Here is a 25,931-nt window from a genome sequence, read left to right as displayed (position 1 = left end):
TTCACAGAGTTAAACAAATGACTGTTGGGTTAGGCACCGATCTATGAGTATAACAGACTCTCGTTAGGAATCATTCACTGACATTTTGTCATGTTTGGTTCTATCCTGGGTCTCTGGGCTGACCTGGCTCTAGCTCCTGGCCATCCAGGCAGTGTCAGATGTGGGCTCCCTCTTGTGGCTTGGGCCACAAGTTGTACCAGTCATGGATTGGACACTCTTGCAAGTTCTGTGCCACCATTGTTCTAGCACATCTTATAAGATTGCAGTGTAAAGGCTTTGTGGCTGGGCTGATGATGTCCTCGTTCCACTGCTAGGAACCTTGCCTGGGTAGAGAAGATGGCCACTTTGGGCTCTGAATCCCCCATTGCTAGGAGGCTTCATTAGGTCCACTCCTGTAGATTCCAGGGAGTTTCCACTGCACTGGGTCTCTGTATCGCCACTCAGATGCCCCCCAGTTCCAGTCATTTCTCCCAGTACTCTTTCCTGGCATCCCTTCCACCCCACCTGATCCCTCCTTTTCCCATCCCACCTGCCCCAAGTCTGCCAAAAAATCTATTTCCTCTTCTTAAAAAAAATATAGATAAATGAGATAAATGCATTTTCACCTTACTTGGCATTAACTTATATGAATTATTTTAATTTGGGTTATTTTTCTACAGGAAAAGAAATGAACACATGTAATTTTTTAATATAGAATAAACTTTATTTTTTAATTAAAGACACAGATCAAAAATAAAAGTTTTATGTACATATGACATAGTGCAAACAAAAGACCTTAAACACCATGGGTAGACACATTGTTGGAAACAAAAGGATGATAGGGTGGGGGGATGGGCTTAGGAAGGTCGGCCTGGAACTGCAGGAGGGGGTCGCCTAGTAAAAACAAAACAAAATAATAAAAAAAGAAAAACATGTAGAGGGAGAAGACAATGTTTAAATTATGAAATAAATCCAAATAATGGCATGCAAAAATATTCCACAAAAGTCTAATTCAAACTAAAGAATAAATAAACAAGCAAAAACCCAAATAAAGCAAGAGACCAGGCAGTCATGCAGGAGAAATAAGAGCACACCGCATGGCAGAGCTAGCAGCATTCCGGACTCTCCCAAGGCACTAGCAGCATGCTAAGGCATTTGTGCCTGTTCAAAAATGTTACCCTGTTAGACCGTGGCATTATAAATCCTTGTAATCAAACTTAGGTGAATTAGGATCAGTATTAAATATATCTTTTAGATTGCATACTTGATTTCTAACCCTAATTTTATGACTCTCCCAAGTTATTTCTGAAGATGTAAATGGTGGACAGGAATTGCTATAGGGTTCTGTTGACTGAAATCAGTTCACTCCCTCAGGCCTTCAGCTGGCACCTGACTAGTGAATTAGTTTTCAAAGTGAGGAAATTTATAGGTCTCAAGATCAAATGAGCAACATCATCCCAGCACAGCTGGGGAGCTAATTTACAGTTAGGAATTTGTAACTGAGAATCTGAGGTTGTGCGGTACGGCAGCCGAGGGCCAGTCTAGGAAACATAGTGGCCCGGGCTGGTTCTTGGTGGCCCCAGGATTTGTACGAATTCCCTCTGTCTTAGAGCAAGGAATAGTGAAAATCCTGATCTATTGGGAAGCAAGTCCAGGGTATACAGACTCTGGTTTTCTGGATACTTCTCCAGATTCCTAGCCTGCTTCATTTCTCATGAGTTGGGGAGTTGGGGTCCAGAGTTGTGCTGCTGCCTGGCATAAGCTGCTGGAATTTGAGATGATTTCCACCTCCAGGGGATACAGAAACCTCTATGTTGTAAGGGACAGCTTTGTAGCAGACAAAGGACAGGACAAAGAAGGACCGCCCAGTGGGTTCCAGCAGAAGTTTGCACTTCATTTCCCTCTTTCTAACTGAGTCACCGTGAACTGACTCTCGTGGCCCTGAGAGATCATCTCAAACCCATCCCTCTGTGCAACTTCACCTTGAACTACCTGGCCAGATATCGAGCAACATACTTCCTTCTTGTTAAGACAATAGTTGGGTCTATAAAAAGCAAAACCCCAAATGCTTCCTTTTGCTTTTTTTTTGAAATCTTCTGTGAGATGTTAATGGAACCAAACTGAGGGCACTTTTTCTTGAGGAGCGGTTACCTTTCCCAAAGTCCTGAATCAATTTTTCTCCAGTCCAATTCAATCTGGCTACGCTAAGGAGGCCTCCCATCTATTTAAATGATGAAAAACTTGTTTTTAGTTCCTGACCTTCCAACTGTGGGGGGCCTGCAAGCCTTGGGCTTTGAGAGATCTCGGTAATGGTATCCCTGGTGTTTTCATGAAGAAAGTGTAATTGCGTTTCTGTCAGGCTGAATGAGATTTATCACCTGCCCAGCAAACGAACTATTTTTGAGTTCTGAAGGGGCTGTAGAACACTCTAATTACCTCAGCATGGTGGGGAGGTGAGCCATTAAACCTAACAGCAAGTCCACAGTGCTGAAGAGACATTCTGTGAGCAGATGCCAAGAACACCTTCCCATGGGAGCTAGTTTGGTGTTCCAACCCAGAAACAGGATCAGACATATTATGCCCTAAAACAGACTTCACTGGCAGCAGGAAAATTTGCTTTAGACATCATGGTGACATTCCCTCAGCAGCTCCTTTCTTTTCAACTTCACTTACCCTGTATTGAACGTTCCTGTTGCTGTCAGGAAAGCACCATTGATAATAACAGCGTCACTGGATCTGTTAGTTCCACCATGGATCATGACAGGGTTTTTTTGTTTGTTTGTTTTTGTTTTTATTCCCTTTTCAGAATTCTATATTTATTGTTTGAAGGTAAGTGCTGAACATGTATGGTTTACATGGAAAGACTACAAAAGTCCTGGAGTACTGAATTAACAAATTTCAGAGCTCAATAAATATATTCACAGACCCATATAATGTAGTCGAGATTATACGTGCAGGTTATATTTTCTTAAATGTTCAGAAAAATAACTTCACAGATACGTTTTCCCAAACACAAAGAAAAAAGAGATGAAAACGTCATTAAAAATTACTGGTAAGAATGGATGACACCCTCCCAGCTCTGCCCCATTGCTACAATTTAGGCTGGTGGTGCCCTCGCCCTGGGATGAACTCTTGGACGGTTTTCTTTCTATGCTCTCTCTTGTCTGTGGAATCTCACCAAACAAACTCTGCTTGCTTGCTTTGCCAATCTTTTAGGTAGCTTAGCATCCCAGCAAAGATGGGTGAGCCGGAAACATGGGGAAGTGAGGAAAGAAAGGCAACAGGAATGGGGTGTCCTCACATCTTCTCTGGGGAAGTTTAACTTTAAACAGACCTGGCTTCTTCGTTCACCATAACCTCATAAGTATAATGAAATTAGCCAACACAGTTTTTTTTTTCCCCTGGAAAGGGGAGGAGAGAAAGTAAGGTAAGAAATGACGAGTTTCCACCCAAGGTTTGGTAAGAATCGGTGCCCGTGTGCACCTCTTCTGTTTCCATGCACCTGGTCTTTCGGGATCTCTGACACTTGAACTCATCACACAACTTTTTGTTGGTGTCAGTAACTGTAAAGTAATCATCACGTCCAATGGCTTTGCCTTGTGCCTAGTGTCCCCAAAGTGCTGTTTCCTGAAGCAGGTGACTTAGAACACTAGTTCTGTGGGACGGTGCATGAATGAAGCTTTTCTGATCAAGGAAGTTGGAGAAGCTTGTAGACACGATCACTCCAAGAGTCACAGTGTAATCTTATTTATTTTCTTTCAGTAAAAGCCATCTACATTGTAGCTGCCATCTCCCAAAGTATACCCACAAAATCACTCTTAGTGTCTGTGTACGAGCTTTATTACAAGCTCAGGAGAGGCACTTTGGAAGGCTTTGAATTAAGTCAGTAATTTTAGTCAATATCTCTTGCATATATACTAATTACTATGTCACTCCAGCACCAATAGACCACCCATTGTGTGACAGTCTCAAGAGTTGGGAGAAGAATGTGGGTGGAGTCAGGTTGAGTCTCATGAGACCAGATACTAGATGCGTTTCTCAAAGTGCAATTGAAAGGTTGCGGCAGAAAGATGGGAATCTTGAAACAAATCAAGCAGAGATTTACAATGATGACAGAATTGCTTTGAAAAAAACAAATGGAAAGGTGCCAAAGAGTGACAATACTGTCCTTTGGGTTTTTAGAAATTATTCTGAATATTATTAGCATACGTTAGAATAGTGTGCTTAAAACCAAACACAAGTGACTAGCCTGGTTCCTGCCCACGATCTCCCCCAGTAGGCCCCGTCCATTGAAGGCATGGCTTCTCCATTTGTGGGAAATGGATGGAGAAGGATACTGCAGCTGAGAAGAGCAATCTGTCCAGCTCTCTTTCCTATGATTATATAATCCTGCTCGTGCCTGGCAAATTAAACCAATATTTCTCTTTCTTAACCCCTTTATTGTCTTCACTTTGGTGGCACAGCCTAGAACCATGCATGGTTAGGAAGCTACCATCAGAACTAGTAACCAAGAGTGTTTATTATCTGGAAACACAACTAGGAAAAGGATTGTCTGTACCTACTGAGCACTTATCTTTTCTTCTTACTGGACACATTGCAGGTTCACTTCCTCTTTTGTGCCCCGTGAGCAGGTAACACACACTAGCCAGGTTCTCAGTGTTTGTCTTCTGTTGACCTAACACATAAGTAGGCTATCCTTGCTCCTACTTCCTGGTTTTTCCCACAAAGACTTCTTTTCCAGCTGCAAACTGTCACATGACTTCTTGGCAAAGGTTATACTGGGCTGCTGTCTGAGGCTAGAATCCTACGACCTATTATTTCAAATCAGTAGGAAGTCTCTCCCCCCACCCCCCGCCCGCTCCCTTCCTTTGATTTACCTGATCTGCTCTAGAAATCTCCTTCTCTTAAGGACAAGAATGCAAAACCCTATCACTCTCCACTTTAGTAAAGCTGGACGAATCTGAGCAAAGGGGCAATAGGAATTTACTTGCAGGTGTTTCTGAAATGCACAGGCTCAAATGTATACAAGAATGAGGAATTGGGGATTCCTTCAAAGGTAATAATTTATTTCAGGTTCGAAATACAGTTTCACATTTTCACAATAGGTACATGACCTTCAAGGATGATACAGGCTTTAGGAATTTGCTTCAAAAATCCCATTCACAGAATCCATATTAATCCAACATTAAGAAATTCCAAAAGTGCCAAAAGAGAGAGAGAGAAACAGTGAAAAGTATTTTGGCTCATGTTAATTAAAGAATAGACAGAGAAGACAATATTTGACTAATACATACTCATGATTCCTAAAAAAGCAAAAAAGAAATTTGACTCAGAACAGGGAGAGAAGAGGAATACACACAAGTCTATGAAACAAAAGCAGTGTATATGGGCTCAAACACCCAAGGTCAGAGTGTTAGGGTTTCTGAGAAATGATTTCCACAGATTGGCAGCAGTCAGTATAAGACAGTGGGGTAATTTTTGTATAATTTGAAAATATTATAAGTAAAGTTTGGGGAATTTAAAGGTAAAGGCAATAAGAAAAGTCATGCCTTGAGCGGAGTCACATGTGAAGCCCTTGACCAGAGGAATGCGAAGTCACTCCAGTACACCAGCACGAACAGACCTTAAACAGGAGATTCTCTGAGGTTCCCGTCTCTTGCTCTCACACACACAAATATTTTTACATGTATTTATATATACACAACTAACAATGCATATACTATATATACTTCAAAAACATCGTTAAAGTTTCACATACAGAGCACCACAAATTTAAACGTATCTGCTAGACAGACAGCCTATTTTTTGAAAGACAAATTGAGTTCTTTAGGAAAGCCTAAATGATCTGATGAATTATCCATTGTTTCTCTAAAACTGGCTTCATTCACAGGAACTCTGAGTTCACAGCTAGTAGTCCTAGACGAAATGACATAAAACTCATGACTTGAGTCTTATACACAATCATCTCTCACTGAACTAAGATAGTTTGGAGATCTGTTTAAGCTTTATTCTCCATCATACAGGGATCCCCATTGATTTAAAGTTATTCTACAGTTTTCCAAATGCAAAAGGTTCACCTGAAAGAGTAGCTAGCATGCCTCCAAGGAATTAAACAACCTGTTCCCTGCATGTGTGACAGTTTTGCTTGGAAAGATACATTTTTTTCATTATGCAGCTGACTCTCTATATTCTTTTAACTTTTACTGCAGAGAACAAACGAGCACACAGATCAACTTAGCTTCTTAAGAGTCAGCTCAACAATCCTCAAATATCAGAGTTTAGAGAAAAGCTTCCAAACCTTATCCTTTTTAGCAGAGTATTGCTAAAGGGTAATTCCTTTAGGCAGCAGTGCTGTGGGTTTCAATACTAATGACTATAGATATTACTCTACCTTATCATGGTCATCATAAGCTTTGTGCCCCTCAGGATATAGACAGTATGAGTTATAAAATCTTGTATATCTCATGTATGTTATGAGAAATGAACTACTGTAATCACAAGTTATGGCAGATCTTACCAACGTAGATCATACATTAGCACAGTTAAAAAATATATTCATATTCTTACATACTGAGCACAGATTTACACTGATATTTATGCTCATACATATACATATATATAATGCACATGTTATCACATTCATGCTTAATGGCACTTCTGCAAGTGCTTTTGAACCTACTTACTCAAAAAGGACACAGATACATGTTTACTATGTATGTAGTGTATTGCTGGAGACATGCAGAGAAAATGAGTACAGAGAAAACATCGACACTCATCATATACTGGTATCAGGTCCCATTTTGTATTTTAGAGTTATGACTACAGTCTAGAAATCACAGATTAATCTATGTAGCTACTTAATTCTAAGTTCAGAGTGCTTATACCACAAGAATTGTTTATTATGCTTTTGGATAGAATGAGTATGTATCTGCATGAACAGCAGAATTGCCAATGAATAGACCCTACTGCTCTTCTATATGCTATAAACACATCTAAAAGCAATAGTTAAGAAGGTTTTGTTAGATGATTTTTGAGAATGTATCTGTTCTAAATCAATACTATTTCATAGTTCATCAACAACTGAGTAAATGGCTACTCCAGTTAGCCAACATGCATGCAGAATTTAGCATGTGACAGTAAAACTGCGTTTACTTATCAAACGAGTACAGTTAATTTTTTTCAAATCCTAAAAACACTGGGCTTATTACGATGATGATGCTAGACAAGATAGAGCAACATCTATTGTGCTGATATCAGAAGCATCAGTCAGGAGATGAGAAATGGGATGGGAACTGGAAGGCCCTTCAGTCTTACATTCCCATCTTAAGGCCTGATGCGCACGCCACTCCGCAAACTCTGCACACACTAGAATGTCAGGCTCCACTGACGCTGCTGTCTCCTCTTAGCAGGATGAAAACCCTCCAAACAGAAAATATTCTGGAATGCATTGCTGAAATTCTGGGGGTGGGGTGGGCTGGGGAGTGCTGGGTGCCACCAGATATAACACAGTGGCAAAGAGACCAAAACTGTCCAGACAAATGGAGACATTTGGGACAGGGCATCTGTGGATCAAGAAGCAAAAGCCAAAGTTGACAAATGCCATTGTTTATGACCGTCTGAGATCAGCGGGAAGAAACTTGGAGAGACAAATCCCCAGTTTGCCTTGACATCGGTTTGTGCTGATCTGAGACCACACCAGTGGTTTTCTGCAAGACTTTCCTCTGACAGAAGGAAAATTTTGAAAGACAGCAAGATGCAAAACCACAGTAAGTACACAGCCAAACCCTGAAGCATGTGATTTGTTAGTTGCTTATTTTAGAGAACTCAAAGGAAGAAGCAGAGCAAAACCCAAGAGGAGGGAGTTTTGTTTGATTATGAAGGTTTGCTTAATGTTTTTCCATTTAGCTGGGTCACCTTTTTCAAAGACAATATGCATCTTGTATATGAGTTCCATTCACGGAGATTTTTTTTTCCAGTGGGAAAAATGAGAGAAGTGAAGAGTGATGATATTATGTCCCTTTTGTATGCCAAATATAAGTGGAATATAGCCCATTAGAATAAGTTCAATGCAGTGCCATTTAACTTGGAATTATTTTCTTTTTAAAATAATGGTTAAAAGTTTTTATGTCATACTTTAGGGCTACCTGCTTTGGCTAGAAACTGCACAGGAAATTAAAATGAAGTTCACATACAAATCATGTTTGCTGCTTTCAAAGGGAGACACCACAGTTAGTAAAACCTGATTTACTTCTGTGACTGCGGAATAATGTCATGGGACGCACAATTCAGTGAATGCTCATTCGGCTATCTGGGAGCAGTTAGCTGACAGCATCCCAGTTGGCTTCTAGCTGTTTCCTACATGTGAATCATCTGGCCATATGTAGTAGTTCAAAACTTAGCCTCAAGGCTAAACTACTAGCCTCTGGGCTAGACTGCTCTTGTAAGTTTTAGAAATCCTGCCCATTCAAAATTTGTTCTGCAGATCAATATTGCAAAGGCATTTTGGGGAGCAAGTTGGAGCAGGGCATCTGTAAACATGTGAGCTGTGCTCTTAAACCATGGTATCCCTGAATTTCCATACCAGGGATGACACTTTCAATGCAACTGTGTCATTACGCTGCAGGAGTTAAGAGAGGCTGGAATGGGTAGAGACATTAAAGTTATTTTAAAGGGACCCTTGCATACTCATCTATATGTAAACCATAGGAATCATGTATTAACTTACATTTAACTTTGCTCCAGTCAAAACAATAATCATAAAAACTAAATGGAGTTAGTTACCCATGTCAAAAAATCAACTGTAAAATTAAATATTTTTAATGTCAGCCTTCCTTCATTAGAGTCTATTAATTAAATACATAAGATAATAAATTATGTTTCCCCAGACACTTTTAGAAAGGTGATATTTTTGTTTCTTCCTTGAACTCTGAAAGTAGCCATATCTATTGACTTATTTTTGGTTCTTACCAAAAAACCCAGGCCCCAGGCATTGCTTCACTGTTGCTTGAGCTTCTAGCATGAAGCACACTCTACTGGTTCTGGGAGCCGCTCCCTAGAGCAAACCCTGCAGGCGTTCCCTCTACTTACTGCCTCATGCTCCTGAAAAGCTTCCACCTTCTGTAGCCCTAATTTTAAAACCTCGTTTCCTAGCAGTCTTATGAAATAAGGAGAAGAATTCTAAATAGGTGATTGTGGAGTAGGTAGTGACATTAATATCAGACAACAGAGTCTCTGCCATACTAAACAGAGAAACTTGTGCGGCTCGAAGCTTATTCTTATGTCTGTTAAGAATTGTTATAACTGCTCTGTAGACATCTGAGAAAACTTTTCAGACATATGTTGAGTAGATAAATGGTACCAAAGTATAGGGCTGCTATACAAAACTACCTTGGTCAGTTAAGGTTAACAGTTAACATGTTAAGTCTTTCTACAGGTTAGCAGTTCTTCATGTCAAACCCCAAAGGTCTGGCATACCATGAGCAATGAAGATGGGTGATGGATACATTAGTAAAACTGGCTACTTGCCTATGGATGTCCACACATGCACGTACTCATGGTTGACCGCAAAGCTTACAGAATATGTTGCTTTTGCAGAAATCGTTAGTGATTAATTGCCATGCCAGACACTCCATTTAGTCTAACAGTGAGGATTCTAGCGGACGGATTATAGTGGGGCGAGTTGGCGATGGGGGTGGCCTCCGGCTAGAAAAAGAGAAAGAGACAGGTAAAGAAACAGGTATAATAGCAGAACTGTTCTTTCAGGACACTGACAAAGAGCCATTGTGTGCATGCGCATGCAATTCAGGTCAAGAGGAGTAGTCCCCATCTGCAGAGACCTAAGATTGTCACCTTTGAGTCCTCCAGCTATCCTAACTTTCAATGGAGATTGTTTATTTTTCATTATGCAAATATTTATTAAAACCAAAGAGATTTCTTCCGATACTAATACAAATATGGAATAATTTGTAAGCCACTGGGGAACATACTGCACAGATCTCAGACAGTTGAGAAAAATAGTTACAGAGCAGTGATTCTCAAACTGTGGGTCACAGCCCCTTTGGCAAATCTCTATCTCCAAAAATATTTACATCACGGTTTATAACAGTAGCAAAATTACAGTTGTGAAGTCACACCAAAAATAATTTTATGTTTGGCGAGGGGTCACTACAACATGAGGAACTATATCAAAGGGTTCCGGTTTTGAAGGCTAAGAACCACTGTTCCAGAAGGTCTGTGCTGAGGTGTGCCCCCTCCAGGAACTAATGAGGCATATCAAGTGTCAACAATGGTTTTGAATCTTCGTCTCTGTCAGGATGTTAGTTACCACTTCTCACTGCTCTTAGCAGTGGCTTCCCCTAATTTTGCTCTATTTTGCATCTAATTGCAGACCATAGAAAATCAGAAATCAAGGCTTTTTTTTCTTTTCTGCAGGGGTTATGAACAGGCTAGGTGTGAGCACCCACGTAAGCTGCATGAGTGACAGCTCTATTTGGAGTCTTCCAGGGCTCATCAGGATTTGTAGTGGTATTAGCTACTATCTGGTTGGCCATGGCGTTTCTGAAAACCATCCACGTGATTAAATGTTATTGTACTTGAGAAATTCAACATTATGAAGTCATATTATTTATTCTTTGAACACATGTATGTTGCAACTGTGCTAATGAGCTTACTCTGTATGTACTATATACTTATATAGTGCTATATACTATATACTTTGGAATAGTGTTTTATATTTCTCTAATTCAACACATGACCTAAGTGGAATTTTTTTTTTTTTTGACTAATCTTCCCAGCTGAGATTTTTTTTTCAAAAGACTATTTTTAGAATTTTAGTCATGTTTCTGAACTGAAAGCACTCAGTTGATCGATTGGATACCCGTTTTCTGGGGTGAAACACCACAGTTGGAAAAGTTGAAGAAAATGATGGGGTGCCTCAAAACCACACCCTGTTTCCTGGTGGTTAGAGCTGGTCCTGACATTTGTGAAGGTCCTGATCTTGACAACTGTCATTTCTCAGTTAAATAACACACACACACACACACACACACACACACACACACACACACACACACACACAAGCTATAAGATAAAAGTCAAAGCCCAGAAGAAAGCAGAACAGAAGGGATATTGTTGATTTAATAGTGAGACTATTGACCACTTAGCATGAAGTCATGGACAGTCCCCTTTTCCTCCTATACCTAAAAATTGGCCAGGAAACACCAGTACATTCTACGTTAATGTCCTGTGCTAGTTTTACTCTTCAGCAGTGACTAGATTTTAAAAGGATACCTATTGGCAGAGGAGCAAGCATAATGGATGCTAGCTGTGCAGTGAACAAGCCCTTTTGCAGAAAGGCTTCTATGACCACCTGAACTGTTTGGCAATTCTCCACTGGAAAAAAGCAAGTTTCTTCATACGACTATGCAAAAACAATTTCCCTTTTGTTAGCATTATTCTCCCATGTTTGAGATGGCCATCATCCGTATTCTTTGAGCTTACATTCCAAGTCTTGAACCTGTACCAGTTTCTCTTTTGATGGGGAGGTCAGAGGTCCTACGGGTGTCATGCAGCGTTTACTGGGGTGTTATATGTATTATTGTTCACACTGACTGTTCAACTTTCTAGACTCTTCTCAGGGAAGGAGGCCCTCTCTGACCTACATTCCCCTTCCACTTGCTCCAGTGACAGTGTGGTCAGTCATCACACTAGATTCTGACTAGGGTCACATTTCCATCTTTACTGGTTACTCATCTCAGTATTCCCGAAGTGCCTGGTCCACAGCTTACCATCCACTTAGTGAGTATTGGGAGCTGGATAAATAGAAAAATAACCCTGGAAGTCAATAACACCTGATGTTATATCATCCCTTGGTCTCATCACATAGAAACAGTGTTTATTAATAGTTACAGTAGCCTACATGTTTTCCAATTTTTTAATTTAGATTGTATGGTTTTAAATTGTTTGTGTGTGTGTGTGTGTGTGTGTGTGTGTGTGTACACTTATGAATGTAGGTACCTGCAGAGGCCAGAAGAAGGTGTTGAATTCTCAGAGCTGAAGTTTCATCAGTTGTGAGTTACATTAGGAATAAAACTTGGGTCCTGTGGAATAGCGGTATGTGTTATCAACCACTGTGCTATCTCCCCCTCCCATGTTGTGTGTGTGTAGGATTGAAAATTGGAGATTATTCCTATGAATTATTTTATTATTCAGTACTTTAGTGTTTGGAATAGCACTAAACAATAGCATTGATCAGGCGGTGGTAGTGCATGGCTTTAATCCCAGCACTTGGGAGGCAGAGGCAGGTGGATCTCTATGAGTTCAAGACAAGCCTGGTCTACAGACCAAATTTCAGGACAGATTCCAAAGCTACACAGAGAAACCCTGTCTTGAAAAACAAAACAAACAAAAAGTATAAACAGAAAACAAATAAACAAACAAACAAAACCCTAAAACAATATCATCTTATCTCTAAGGAGTTTGACAAACAACCTATGGAGATGTATTTTTAGTAACTAAACAGTTATAAAATATAGGAATTGATAGCCAGAATTGAGACTTGAAGGATGAAGACTCTGCTGGGGTGTAATAATACGCTGATTTAGGGGATGTCAGGCTATGAATTCAGTGAGACTCAGGATACAGAAGAGCAGATTGGATTGTTATATGCAAACATGAGAGGTTAGACAAAGGCTTGTAACCCAGAGAGAAAGGAATGCAACTGAGATTTCCTGATCCTTTTGTTCTTGTCTTATATGTCACTTGCCAGCACTTTACTGCCTGAACTCTCAATACATTTAAAGTTCCTGGAGAATAGAGAATGCACATGCTGTTTTACTGTGTATATTAAGCATTTAGTACATTGAGATTCAGGAGCAATGAATACCATACTTGCTGAACTATAGACAGATGAGTGTGTAACTGAAAAGTGCCTAAACAAGATAGCCATTGAGGTTGGAGTCCAAGCTAGGTCAAGGTGAGCAGGTCCCATGAGGCCATGTGTATAACACTTTGGTGTTAGAGGCTTATATTTGAGACAATATGTTCCATAGAAAAAAATCCTAGAGTGTAGTAAGGAGCGGCCCAGCTAGCTTTACCCAAAATAATTACATGGAAACTGTATTCTTTTAAACACTGTTTGGCCCATTAGCTCTAGTCTCTTACTGGCTAGCTCTCACATCTTTGATTAACCCATTTCTAATAATCTGTGTAGCACCATGAGCTGGCTTACCAGGAAAGATCTTAACCTGTGTCTGTCTGGAGTGAGAGAACCATGGCGACTGACTGACTCGGCTTCTTTCTCCCAGCATTCTGTTCTGACTACTCCGACTACCTAAGGGTTGGCCTATCAAATGGGCCAAGGTAGTTTATTAATTAACCAATGAAAGCAACAGATTAGAAAGAAATCACTCCCACATCACTAGAGCAGAAGTTAAAAAATACATCAAGTACAGCTATAATTGCTCAATTATGTGGGTTTTATTTCTTATGGCCTGTCTGTAGGCTTTGTGTTTTTTTTTTTTTTCATTTGTAACTCAGTCAGAGAATACAACAAAGTGTATTCATACATTTGTGCATCATTCATCAGTTACTATGTGGAGCTGACTGTGCCATTCAGAAGCTTGGAATCTACTCTTGAGGGGCAGGGCAAGTGAACTGAGACAAACGTGCATGAGGTCTTCACGGTAGCACTGCATTTTAAATATGGAACAGCGAGTTGGGATTCTGTAGCTCGGCACCCGAGTGTACACTCTGATAGGCTTGCAACTGTGACAATATGGTTACAGCAAGGGCAACGGTGATTTGGAAGACTACACACAGAGTTTGCCGGTGGTAAGGGAGTGTAGACCCATGACAACCAAAGGGGACTCGAATTATGCGTGTCAGAGGGAAGAGTTTGATGATGGGAACGGAGAATAGAAAAAAAACTGAGGATTTTGATGGCAGAGAAGATTCTCATTAATCTCGTCAGCCTTGGACCGGACTTGGGGTGGGGGTAGCGGCGAACAGTGGTGGGCAGAGAGAAGACTAGGAAGATACAACTTTTCCTAGCTGTCAGGTCTGTTATTCATTCTGCCTACCATACTCCAGAAATTAGCATGATCTTTGGTTTGGTTCATAGTAAGTTTGCTTTTTTTCCCCCAAATGAATAAATTAGGAAAACCTGCTTACTTGTGAGCTCATTAAGGATGTCCCTGGGGCCATTAACTGAAAAAAAAAAAGGTGTAGTAGTGTGGTGAATTAATGACAGAAGAAAAAAATGGAAGGATAAGATACCACTATGGGCCTTCCAAATGATTTGGACATCTTTGGAATATACCCAGTTTCATATGAAAGGAATCCATATATGTGTAATATGTGCAATTAAAAATCCTGAAGAGTCTTGACCCACTTACTCTTTTGAAAGAAATGAATATTATTCTATTTCTAAAACAATAAGAAAAGCAGACTGTATTGTAAAACACTGCTAGGAAGAAACTTCAGACAAATTCTAAGATGTGTGCCAACTTCAGCACCAAGAAGGTATGTAAGGTTTACTGTTTAAATCTATTTCACTGGTCTGAATCCCAACCATTTCCATTTCCAAAGACATTTACCTCACAAGACAGTTTGTTTGGGGCAAACTTATTTGTTTTGTACCAAATATTCCTCAGTTGCTTTGTTAAGCGATGGGCTCCATTAAGTAATCCATTACATTGAAATGGAGCATCTTGTATCATTTAACATTTATTGAAACACTGTGTTGTGTGTGGGCGGTTTATGGTTATGATAGAAGAGCCATGTTTCTGCTTTCAAATCAAAGGGAAAGATGTAAGGCTTGAAGCTGTGGCTGCAGGGATGGCCCGTTTACAGGATTTTGGACAATGACAGTTTTTGTAAGAAAGTCCGGTGCTCATGCAGGGTGGGTGGCATTTTGGGCAGAAGCCTTCACTGATAAGGTCGAGAAGCCACCATTTGTTTCCTTCTCTTACTTTATTGTCTTTTAAGAATAGAAGTCTAATTCCAGCTGGCTTTCTTTTTGTTATCTGGCCTTGAGTGTTCATGATGTGAGGCCAGTCTTAATGGGTTCAGGGAGACTCCACCAGGATAGACTACATTGTTCACCAGCTTTGGGGTGGTGTGTGTGCGTGTGTGCAAGTGTGTGTGTGTGTGTGTTTAGGCAGGCCAGAGGTTGATGTTGGAGTCTTCCTCAATCACTTTTTACCTTAAATTTTTAGACAAGGAGTTCGTGGCTTTAGCTAGAAGGGCTGGCCAGTAAGCTCCAGGGATCCTCCTGTCTCCCCTTTCCCAACACTGGAATCATATTTCCAACACACATACCATTTTTGAATTTTTTTCCCCTTAAGTGTGGGTGCTGGGTACCCAAAAGCAGGTTTTTTTTGCCTTTTGTGGCTTAAGGAATGTCACCATGAAAGTAGAGAAAAGTATAGAAAGCCTGGGGTCTATTTGAAGGGTCTAAAGATAATATGATTCACTACATCTAAGAGATGACATATAGTCTAGCGTCAGAATAACAGAATATCCCAGCACTCGGGAGGCAGAGGCAGGCAGATCACTGTGAGTTCGAGGCCCGCCTGCTCTAAAAGAGCTAGTTTCAGGACAGCTAGGACGGTTACACAGGGAAACCCTGCCTCGGAAAACAAAACAAAGCAACCCCAAAAACCAAAAAAGAAAAGAAAAAGAATGACAGAATAAACTCTTGATTTTATATATATACAAATTTATCACTATGAAAGTAAGAATCAATTTATGGTACTTGAAATGAGAGCATAAGGAGAAAATTGGATACAATATTTGGTGACAATAAGTTAGTCTCTGAGGCAAATAGAAATTAAATGTGCTTTGTTAGTTTATTTAGACTGCTCTATAGATCTGATTTATGTTTCCCTGGCAGGTCTGATGGAATATGCCTACAGCAACAAAAGCAACCCAGCTTTTCAGTGATGGCTCATTCCCATTAAGTCTGTCTCAGTTGAAGATGAGGAAAAGGATTTTACAACAACATTGACTCAGATTATTTCAGGAGATTTACTGAAAGAAAGTGTATTTTTATCGGTTTATAAAATACACTGCGTGGCCCTACTTGCACTGGGTTGCCTTGCCGAAACTTAACACATAGGGAGGGTGCTTAGTCTTAGCACAACTTAATATGCCATGTTTTGTTGTTGCTCATGGAAGACCTGCCCTTTCCTAAACAGAAACAGAGGAGGAGTGGACTGGGTGGAGGGCAAACTGGTTGGGATGTAAAATAAACACACACACACACACACACACACACACACACACACACACACACACACACACATATATATATTTAAAAGTACACTGCATGGGGGCCAGCCTCCAAAGTAAATTTTGAGTAAGCATTGCAGGTCAACTCATTTTGCACTCTTTCTTTCCCCGTGTATACACAAGGCGCTCTGTTGACAGACATGCAAAGAAATATCATCACTGTTTGGAAGGCTCTTTTGTTAGGACTGAGACAGGTTAGTGGCGACAACAGCAGGTAAGTGCTAGCAGAGGGGAAGGGGCACTTGGAGTTCTGGCTGAGAGAGAGAGAGAGCGAGCGAGCGAGCGAGAGAGAGAGAGAGAGAGACTTCTAGAGCACAGGAAAAGTTGAGGGTCTGGTGTTCCAGGAATGGGAATAGGCGTCTGTAAAGGAAAGGAAGTCCGGAAGAGTGCTACTGTTTAGAAGAGCAAGTATCTCCCATCCTTTATCACAAGCATCACGTGACTTGTTTTTACCTCACATCCCAACAAAGTGATGAAACAAGTTGGAGAGCTTAGAGGGTGTTTCAGTGTGTGAAACTATGTTTAAAAGACTAGTTGTGATACTGTTTTTTTCTATGTTGGCCTCTGTCCTGTATCATTACCAACAGGTAAGCTGAGGAGAGGAAGGGGCTAAAGAAGATGGAGAGAAGTAAATACAAGAACAGACACTGAGAAAACAGAGGTAGGACATGGTTTTCCAGAGATTTACGGCATACTGCTATTGAGTTAAGTCAAATGACATTCCTTCCAGTGAATCTCTCCCTCCTTTCCTCTCCTGTCTCCTTCTTCCTTACAGTTCTTCTTCTCTCGCTCCCTCTCTCTCCTGGAAAGAGGTCTCCTGGGACTCTGTTCCATAGAACCCATTTCCATCAATGGTAGAGTACTAGACTCTTTCCTGTCTCTCTTCCTCCTCTGCCCTAACCTTCCCTGGTCTTCACCTCCCTCTCACCTCCGGCTCCAGGAGAGGGAGAATCTGCTTTTGTAGTCTGGAGGAAGGAAGTGAGGCTCGGAAGTAGGTAACCCGGAAGCGGCTAAGGGAATCAGAAGCTTCCACTTTTGGGATATGCAGTCCCTTGGCATTTGAAATCATGGAAAAGAGAAAAGCAGGAGCAGGGAGGGAAAAGACAGAAATCTGTTCCTCTGGTTGAAACAGTAAAACTCACATCTGCTTTAGAAAGGTGAGAGAGACCTTGAATGTGTTTCAGGGAGAGGGGTAGGGCTTGGGGCCATTGTTCAGAGAAGGTAACTGTAACTGGAAAGGTGAGCAGGCCAATTTCTTCTTGAAAAATTGTTTTACTGGAACAAAAAAATCAATCTGAATCGGAAGATTTAGAAAAGACCAGGCTGCAGCAACATTTTACTCCTGCCTGGTGACACCTGGTCAGTCAAGAGGTCAGTTTTAAATGCACCACACAATACTTTTCTTGCCCTTTGACTGGCAAAATGGAGACAAAGAATTGCCATGCACTCATGGCCTACTCAATAGTGTTCTTAAAAAATCCAGCAGGGGGAGCTCTAATATGCCTTAGAACTCAAAATTTAAAAACAAAAGAAAAAAATTAAAGCAAACAGAAAAACAGAGAGGCATTGTGCCTTGTGAGCTGCCATGTCAGTTAACAAGTATGTGAGGAAGAGAAATTAAATGCTCACTGAGAGGCCAAGTGACAGCACTTGGAGTGTGAGTGTGTGTGTGTGTGTGTGTGTGTGTGTGTGTGCACAGAGGGTCCCTGTCTTTTCTCTTTCCACAGCCTATTGCTGTGAAGCAGTTAAACAGGGCTAGGGTTCTTACAAAAGAGGGAGCGAAGCTGACTTCTGGGCAAGCCGAGAAGTTATTCTTTCCTTCTGAAAGGATCTTATTGTTTCTAGAGCAGCCTTGAACACTGGCTCAGAAACCACATTTGAAAACAGAATTTTCATTGTTGCTAGAAGGAGCTACCGAAATACTAAATGGTCGAGTCCCTTGCTCAGTGGCTTGTTAGTTTTTTTTTTTCCTTCAAGTCAGAAAAATGCAGTGTTTGTAAAAATTGGTGCTAAAAGGGCAAGAAATCATAGGTCCCCTGGGCCATGTAAAGAAAGAATTAGAGCTTACACACACACACACACACACACACACACACACACACACACACACACACCTACTGGAAACACAAAGAATTTTCTCAGGAAAACATTGAGGGGTGTATGGACTTAGCCGTAGTGAGACTAATAGTTAGCCTCCATTCAGGATGGCGGTTGGGGGTGGAATGGGTGAGCGGCCATTCAACATGATCGGAATGACTTAACCTAAAGGAAAACGTTCAGTCATCCCTTCTACTTTCTTGCCAATACAAAGTCAAAGCTTTTGTCTTACGCCTTGATGGTGTGCCCACACCTAAAATTTTTATACAAGCTCCTGCAGAAACTTTAACTAGACCAATTCAGATCAAGAGTCACTAAATAAAGCCAGTCTAGACAGAAAATCTATGGAAACCATATGTCCTTCAGGCGTCTGTCTTACAGAGACGGCCATCGCCCTGGATAAATCCTTCACAAAATATGCTCTTAGGAAACCAGAGCTGTACAGCCACATGGAGAAGAGCTTAAGATGACGACTGGACTTAGCGAAAATAGAGCCAAAATGTTTATAAATGCGAGGGTCTTGTTTCCGTGCACATCTGTGTGTAAACAGTTTGGAAGGATGGGCCAAGGTAGATATCATTTATATTTCCATTATTCTGGAAGGATCAAAAACGTTTACAGTTTTCTTCTTCCAGGCTCCCACAGAATGTTAGACAGAAGGATCTCAAAGCCTCTCTGTTCTCACCCGCAGAGAGCTGTTTTGAGTAAAACTGTACGTGGATGCGGCTAAAGAACCAGAACATTCTCTTCTGATTATTACCTCATCCTGCTGGCCTGCCAAGCCCAACTAGAAGGCAGGTGTCCACCATAAGTAACTAGCGGAAGACTGCTCTACATAATGTTGTGTGGGGCCAGAGTGACAAAGGAAATCAGATCAGGGATAAATAAAGGAGGGGGGGCTGTAAGGGATTTGCAATAAGAAGGGATGTTCCTAAACCTTGTTTTCCAATCTGACTTTGCCCTCTGGATGAGAGACAACAGTATGACCTTCCCTACTCTCACAGGATTGATTACACTGGAAGATGTACTTTCATTTTAACCAAAGGTAGAGATTCTGCAGGGGAAAAAGTAAAATATGCAAATTCCTATGATAAAAATAGCATTTCAAACGAGAACTGCAAACACTAGGGAGACCATGAAACACTTGTAAATTGCAAAGGTTCATTGGGCTCTCCCTAGACTTTCACTGAAATCCCCATTCTGCAGGGAAGGGCACTGGGGAACAATATAGTAGGACTGGTAAGTGGCACTGACATGAATGTCCCTATGTAATATCCCCTCATCCAGAAGACTATGAATTATCAGTATGTACCAAATAGACTCAAGGAGAAAAGGCCTTGAGTAAAAACAGAGCAAAAGCTGTGAGGCCATAATTGGAAAAAAGTCAAAAAGCAGCATCAGCTCAATGTGCGAGTTCACAAAAAACCATGTTTTTAAAAGCTAAAGATTATGACTCTCTTTCAAGTATTAAATATTAAGATGTTGACAGAGTCATTGGAAGTATTAAGGCAATGTAAACAATTACATTGTGGGGCAGAACACTAACCATTGTACATTATAGACAAACAATTATATCAACATCTACTCATTACGGATTCCTGAACTGAACCATAGAGCATCTCACTAGGTTGACTGAAGTCTCCTGATGAGTTTCAGGGATTTTTCTGAGTGCTGCTATTTATTGGTAGTTCTAAAACTTGAAGTTGGCTCTCATGCCAGTGGTTTACATACAGAATATGGATTCAGAATATGGATTTTATTTTGCTTTCAGTCCTAGGTAAGTAAAGGGAAATTCTTCCCATGCTTTGTCTAGTTAACACATTCACTAATGTTTCCTTAATTCTTTACCCCAGAAGCCAATAATTAAGATACTGTAAAACTTGCCTCACATGAAGGTTTATTATTTTAGTTATGAAAATAATTTGACACTATAAGGAGTGTTTTTTTTTTTTTTTAAAAAAAAACAGTGGCTATTTGGCTCAGTTTCTGCAGATTTTCCTCGTGAATGCAATCAGAGTAGCAGAGAGTGGGAATGTCTTATGCAGGCCCTGGGGCATGGTACTTAAAGGAAGGTTTACTTGAAGGAAAAATTTCATTTAGTCTTAAAATTAGCTCTGAGAATAATCACACTATGAAGTTAAAAAAATATAAATATATAAGAATGCATCTTATATAAGTATCCATTGTCAAGCAAACAACCCAAAAGATTACAAAATGCCCCAAATGTCTTTGTCACTGGGAACTGTATGGTATACTGCTATAATCATGTGGCTCTGATGCCTGGAGATGGAGATGGAGGCAAGATTAGGAATTCAAGGCTGGAGGGGGCTGGCTACATAGTAATTTCAAGGAAAGCATGGAAAACATTACAAAACAAAATAGCCAAATAAAAGGCTTTCTCTTCTCTATCATAAGAGTTCTCATGCTAGATGTAATATACAATACTCATAAGTACTTGCAAATGAATGCTAGAATGTAGTATGCAGATGAAGGATACATCCAAACTGTTGCTTCTGAATATCTAAAACCAAATGTGAGTGTTTACGTGGTGGAAGCAAATGGTATACTTGGTTGTAGAATAAGATCACTTCCCAGATTATACTACCTCATACTGCCCACCTCTTTTGTTGGAAGGAGTGTGATGGAGATGAGAGAGGATCTTACTCTATAGCTCTTGATGACCTGAACTCACTATGTAGCCCAGGTTGGTTTCAAACTCATGATCCTTCTGCCTCAGCCTCCTAAGTTATGGGGCTATAGGTATATGCTGTCATGTCCACCTTTGTTTTAACTTCTTTTAGTTTTCAAATTTCCCACTAAAGCCTTGGATATGTTTGTGGTAGAGTCTCTATGATGATCTAGTCTTTATTTTCTTCTCTCTCTGTTTTTCTACCAGCTTTCCCATCAAGGAAACAGGAAAAGGAGGGTGCTTATTGGTGCTTAATCTCTTTTTACCTGTACATTCATGGGGTTCCCACAAGAGCAGGGAGGAGAGTAACTATACTTTGTCTCGCTTTCTGGTGTTTATATCATCTCCATTATGAACAATTTCCTCTCTCTGAGTAATTGAAATCAGGGGGTTCTGCCCTGCCCCAATGATGTGGAGACATGGAGAATTTGGCTAATTGCCATTTCCATTACGCCCCTTCCCCCAGGCCTGTGGATGGAATGAGTTCATATGATTCGTGTGAACTGATTATTTTGACTGAAAAACAAGAGTGGATATTTCTCCGTGCTTATGGGAACGGTTAAAAATAAGACATTGGAGCATTTGGTATTTGTGGTTTTGCCTATCATGTGGCTCTGATGCCTGAAGAGCAGCCAGATGTGAAGAATGAACCATGCCATGGAGGGGGGTTCCTGAAAACCTAGTGGCAAGTGACAATATCCTATGTTGGAATTCCATTTTGGGTTAGAGTTGCCATGTGATCTACACATACAAATACTCAAGTGATGTGGCGTCTACAAACATGTACTGTCTCTCAGACCCAGAGCCTTCTCAGAAACCTTTGCTCTGGCACTGAAAACTCCAGCCTGACCAAAAGTATAATACCCCTTTGGCAGCAACATCAGTGAGCCAGATGGAGTCCATTTGGCAACTAAAGGGTGTAAATATGTGTTTAGATTCAGAGGGTCCCCCTGACAATGCTTACAATATGTTGGCATGAGTAAGCTAAGGAATTTCAATATCAGGCACTTTGGAAATTCTATGTTTAAGCAGCAGTAGAAGTATGACAAGCAGACAAAGCCATCCAACCCGCAGCTAAGTCCTCCCCTCCTTTCTTCTACTGCTGGAGTTAGGTGTCCCGAGCACATCCGTAGAGCAAGATGCTGCATTTACGGTTTTATTTTGAATTTCCTGGCTGTATAGCAAGGTTTGTCTAAATCTCACTTTTAATCTCTCATAGTAGCTGCTGAGTTGGAGGAATGGAAAAAAAAAAAAGCCTGTTCTCATAATTTGCTGCCTGGCTGAAAGTTAGACATAAAAGAGCCACGGAGTCATACATCATGAGTCTCTGAAGCCTTTGAAAATATCTATGCAGGAGTGTCTGAGTGTGGAGGTTTCTTGAAAATCATCCTTTTCTTCCAGAGAGGGGAATGAGAGACCGTGGTGACGAGACTCGAGTCCTAGCTGGCTTAAGTGTGTCCATGAGTCTGGCGTGTCTGCTTACACTGGGTGGGGTATTTTTCCCCTTTTCTCTGAGCTGACATCAACTTGTATATAGGAACATTAAGCAGATTCCAGCTGCTGACTAGCCACAGGAAAAATAATCCCAACTGTGCGCTCTCTCTGCCCAGTGCCTCCTTGGCCAGACTCCTGTCTTGGCTGTCTTCCTCTATCAATCGGGTGAAGCCCAGGGCACAACTGGGCACCCTAAAATGCAGAAGGGCTTGCATTACAGTGACCGAGCTTAGCAACCTAGAGTTATTTGTTATTGACATGGGACATGGAAGCAGTTGTGTTTGCTTAACTGAATGCCTGGCACCACTCCTGGGCCAAGCAGCTTAGGGTAGGATGAGGTGTCTCCTGTCTGCATTTATGTTATTTGTGTTTTGCATTAGGTAAGTCTTATTTTCCATTTTTGTTCTTACTCTCCTGCGGCCTAGGATATGTAAAATAGATGAGGGACACAATGAAAACAGAAAGGCAAACTGATGTCTGCCTAGACACTTGCACAAAGTTCACAAATTCTGACCTTTGGGACACTTGTGTGGTGTATGTGGGTCTCACCTAAACAGACTGCCAGTCATTTGGTCTGTGGCAGGATGGAAACGTCTGTATAAAATACATTCTACTTTGTTAGACCCAAGGAGGAACCCGCCAAGATAATCTAACCTTAAGCCATATTAGAAACAGGCTCTGAAGAGTGAAAACCTTTGACATTAACCATTGCTTCATTTCAGTACATTGTCATAAGAATTGAAACAGGACACTGGAATACGAATCATCACGTAAACAGAACGGGCTCTTGGCAGTACACATAATAGAGGCCTTAAATTAAAGTGGACGTTTGCTTTAGTGAACAGTGGTTGAAATTTTCGTTTCATTAAAGTACCATGAGCTCATCATTACAACTCATGTTGAACCTTTAGCAAATTATTAATTACATTTGGAGGTTCCAGTACCAGATTTTTTTTTTATATTATGGTTGCCTCACAAAATACCTGGAAAATAAGGATTTGTTACAATGACTCAAAGTTGTTCTGTTCTTAGCAATTATAGTTTTGAATAATATGAGTTTTAAAAAACTTTTAGATCCAGTTGCTAAAAATAAAAAATAGTTCCCTGACAAATCATAATATCTGATTATAATTTTTATTTTTTATTAAAGGAAGAAGGCTAGGGGGGAGAACAGAATGCTCACAGCTGACATCACAAATCACAAGGTGATTTCATCCTTTATCCAAACGACACTTGGCTGCTAAAAAATATCAGTTTTAGAGGGCTATTCAGGAGAAGAGCGGGAAAGTCAGGATGTTTCCATGTGTGATCAGAGGGGAGTGACACCCAGGCTAGTCACACGGGTTGTTTAATCTCCATGTACGCTGAGCCCCACGACTTCAAGGCTCGGCAGCTTCCTCCTTCACGGCGCCAAACCTTGACGTGCAGGGGATGCAAAGATATAAGAATGACGGGTTTGTGGTTTGTCCTGAAGTTCAGGGGGCTGGCTAATGAAACCCCCAAATAAAACGGATGTTGTATTAACTGTAATGTCTAACAGCCAATGGAATGGAAGAGTTGGGATTAGGGTTAGACAAGGCGGGCCACAGAGATCAAACATTGAAAAGTAAATTATGATGAAAGCCAATTGGCCTTAACTTCTGCAATATGAAGGTATCTGTAATGTCTTTGGAAAGAGATTTATACATCTTTCTGCATAGCTGGCTTAGTCATGAGGATGCTGAGATGTGGGGCTTCCCTGTGTGCTATCTTAAGTCAGGAAATCATAGAAGACACCAGTGAGAACCTCTGGTCAAGTCTTGATGTTGCCCTGAGGGCTGCCCACACACTATGGGGGCTTTACTTTGTCTTTACTTTGGGAATTCCCAAAGGACCATTTCTTGATTTCTGTCACCTAGGTGAGCTGAAGTAAAAACCAAATAGAAACCAGGCTGGGCCATTTTGAAAAAGAAGCCATCAGGGATGGTGAATGAGGGTCGGTCAAAGAAAGGGCTTCTCTAGTTCAACTTTTTTTTTTTTTTAAAGTGGAAGATTGAGTGATGAGGTAAATGAAGTCTCTTCATCCTTGGCTATAGGTCCCTCCCCTCCCCTTCTCTCCTTTGACCAGCAAAACAGCTTTGTCTGTAGCTTGGTCCAAGGGAATGGGGAGATGACAAGGGAAACCGGGCCGGGGTTCGCTGTTGCCAGGAAACACACACTCCGATTCAGCTCATTAGTTCTCTTAATGTCAAAGGCTGTGAGCTCCAATTAACTAATACCGCTTTTAAGAAGCAGTAACTGAAAATAGCTATGCTAACCCTGACGTTGGTGTCTGATGATGACTGGGATCTGCAATGAGAAGTGGGACTCCAAAGAGGTGGTGCTGTTTGCTTGAGACATTCTAAATAGAGCCCTGGCTGACGTGTATTTTCAAACAGAGAACTTGAATGGAGATAGTCAAGCCATGAGAAAAAACGTCCCAAAGATCACGGATTTGCATATACTCAGCTTAGCAATGACAGAAGCCTGCGTGCTAGTGAGTCTCCCTGGGATGCTCCCCAGTTCGGGTGGAATTGATTAAAACAGGCGTGCAGTTTGCAGTATTTCCTGCTCTCCCACCAAAAGGCTCCAAACACAGAGACCAGAACAGCCGACTGGAGAAGCTGAGCATAGCTGAGCCAAAATGACTCCAACACCTTGCCCCTGCCTCTCCCTCTGTACTAAAATGGAAATATACAGTAAAGACTCTGGTTAAAAACACAGTGCATTCAAGGTTCCTGAGCTACGCCAAGGGCTTGATGACCTTGAAATAGGGTGAAAATAAGTCACTCAAAATATCAGAAGGAAAACTGCCCAGGCACATAGTAGGGTGGCTGAGGTTTTGCCTCTAGAAATTCAGTTATCGTCTTTGTAACATGAAAGGCCCGCAGGAAGCCAGAAGGTGACCTTTTGTGTCCTGTTGTAAGTTCCTGGTTGAAAAGGAAGAAGGTCCCTTAAGAAAGCAAAGAACTTTGTAGGTAGGGAGGGTGGGGAGATTGGATTTTCTACTCGAAAAGCTGAACATTATTTTCCTGGAGATGATGGATAGGGGGCTTTCTTTCTTTCTTTCTTTCTTTCTTTCTTTCTTTCTTTCTTTCTTTCTTCTTTCTTTCTTTCTTTCTTTTTTTTTTTTGAGAAAATGGAAGCAAATTATGGAAGGAAAAGAATAATATATAGACAGTAGAGCACGGAGTTTCAATAAGAGCTTTCTTCATTTTCTCCCTCCCCCTTTCTTTTTTCTTTTTCTTTTTTGTTTTTTGAAATCTTAAACCTCATTTCTGGCTTGCATTTGGTAGGATTCCTGCTCTGGCTTTTATTAAAAACAGGCATGTGTTCAGAATCTTCCATCTAAAGCAAGGCTTTA

General features: G+C 40.9%; 1 protein-coding gene across 5 annotated transcripts in view; it reads right to left on the bottom strand.

Moving 5' to 3' along the window:
* Positions 1-734: 734 nt before the first annotated feature.
* Dnm3 (dynamin 3) overlaps positions 735-25,931 on the bottom strand; it is a 462,700-nt gene continuing 437,503 nt past the window's right edge. For 2 of the 5 annotated variants that reach the window (XM_057769378.1, XM_057769379.1), the window contains one exon: positions 5,031-9,681. In XM_057769378.1, the coding sequence (XP_057625361.1) occupies positions 9,612-9,681 (70 nt within the window). In that variant the 3' untranslated portion in view covers positions 5,031-9,611. Of the gene's footprint in view, positions 874-5,030; positions 9,682-23,695; positions 23,966-25,931 lie in introns of those variants that run through there. The other 3 variants (XM_057769381.1, XM_057769380.1, XM_057769382.1) reach the window with 3 other exon arrangements.

This window comes from Chionomys nivalis, chromosome 5 (genome assembly GCF_950005125.1).
Source record: "Chionomys nivalis chromosome 5, mChiNiv1.1, whole genome shotgun sequence".
Classification (NCBI taxonomy): domain Eukaryota; kingdom Metazoa; phylum Chordata; class Mammalia; order Rodentia; family Cricetidae; genus Chionomys; species Chionomys nivalis.
The sequence above is the reverse complement of the archived record's forward strand: the minus strand, read 5'-3'. Positions and strand labels throughout refer to the sequence as shown.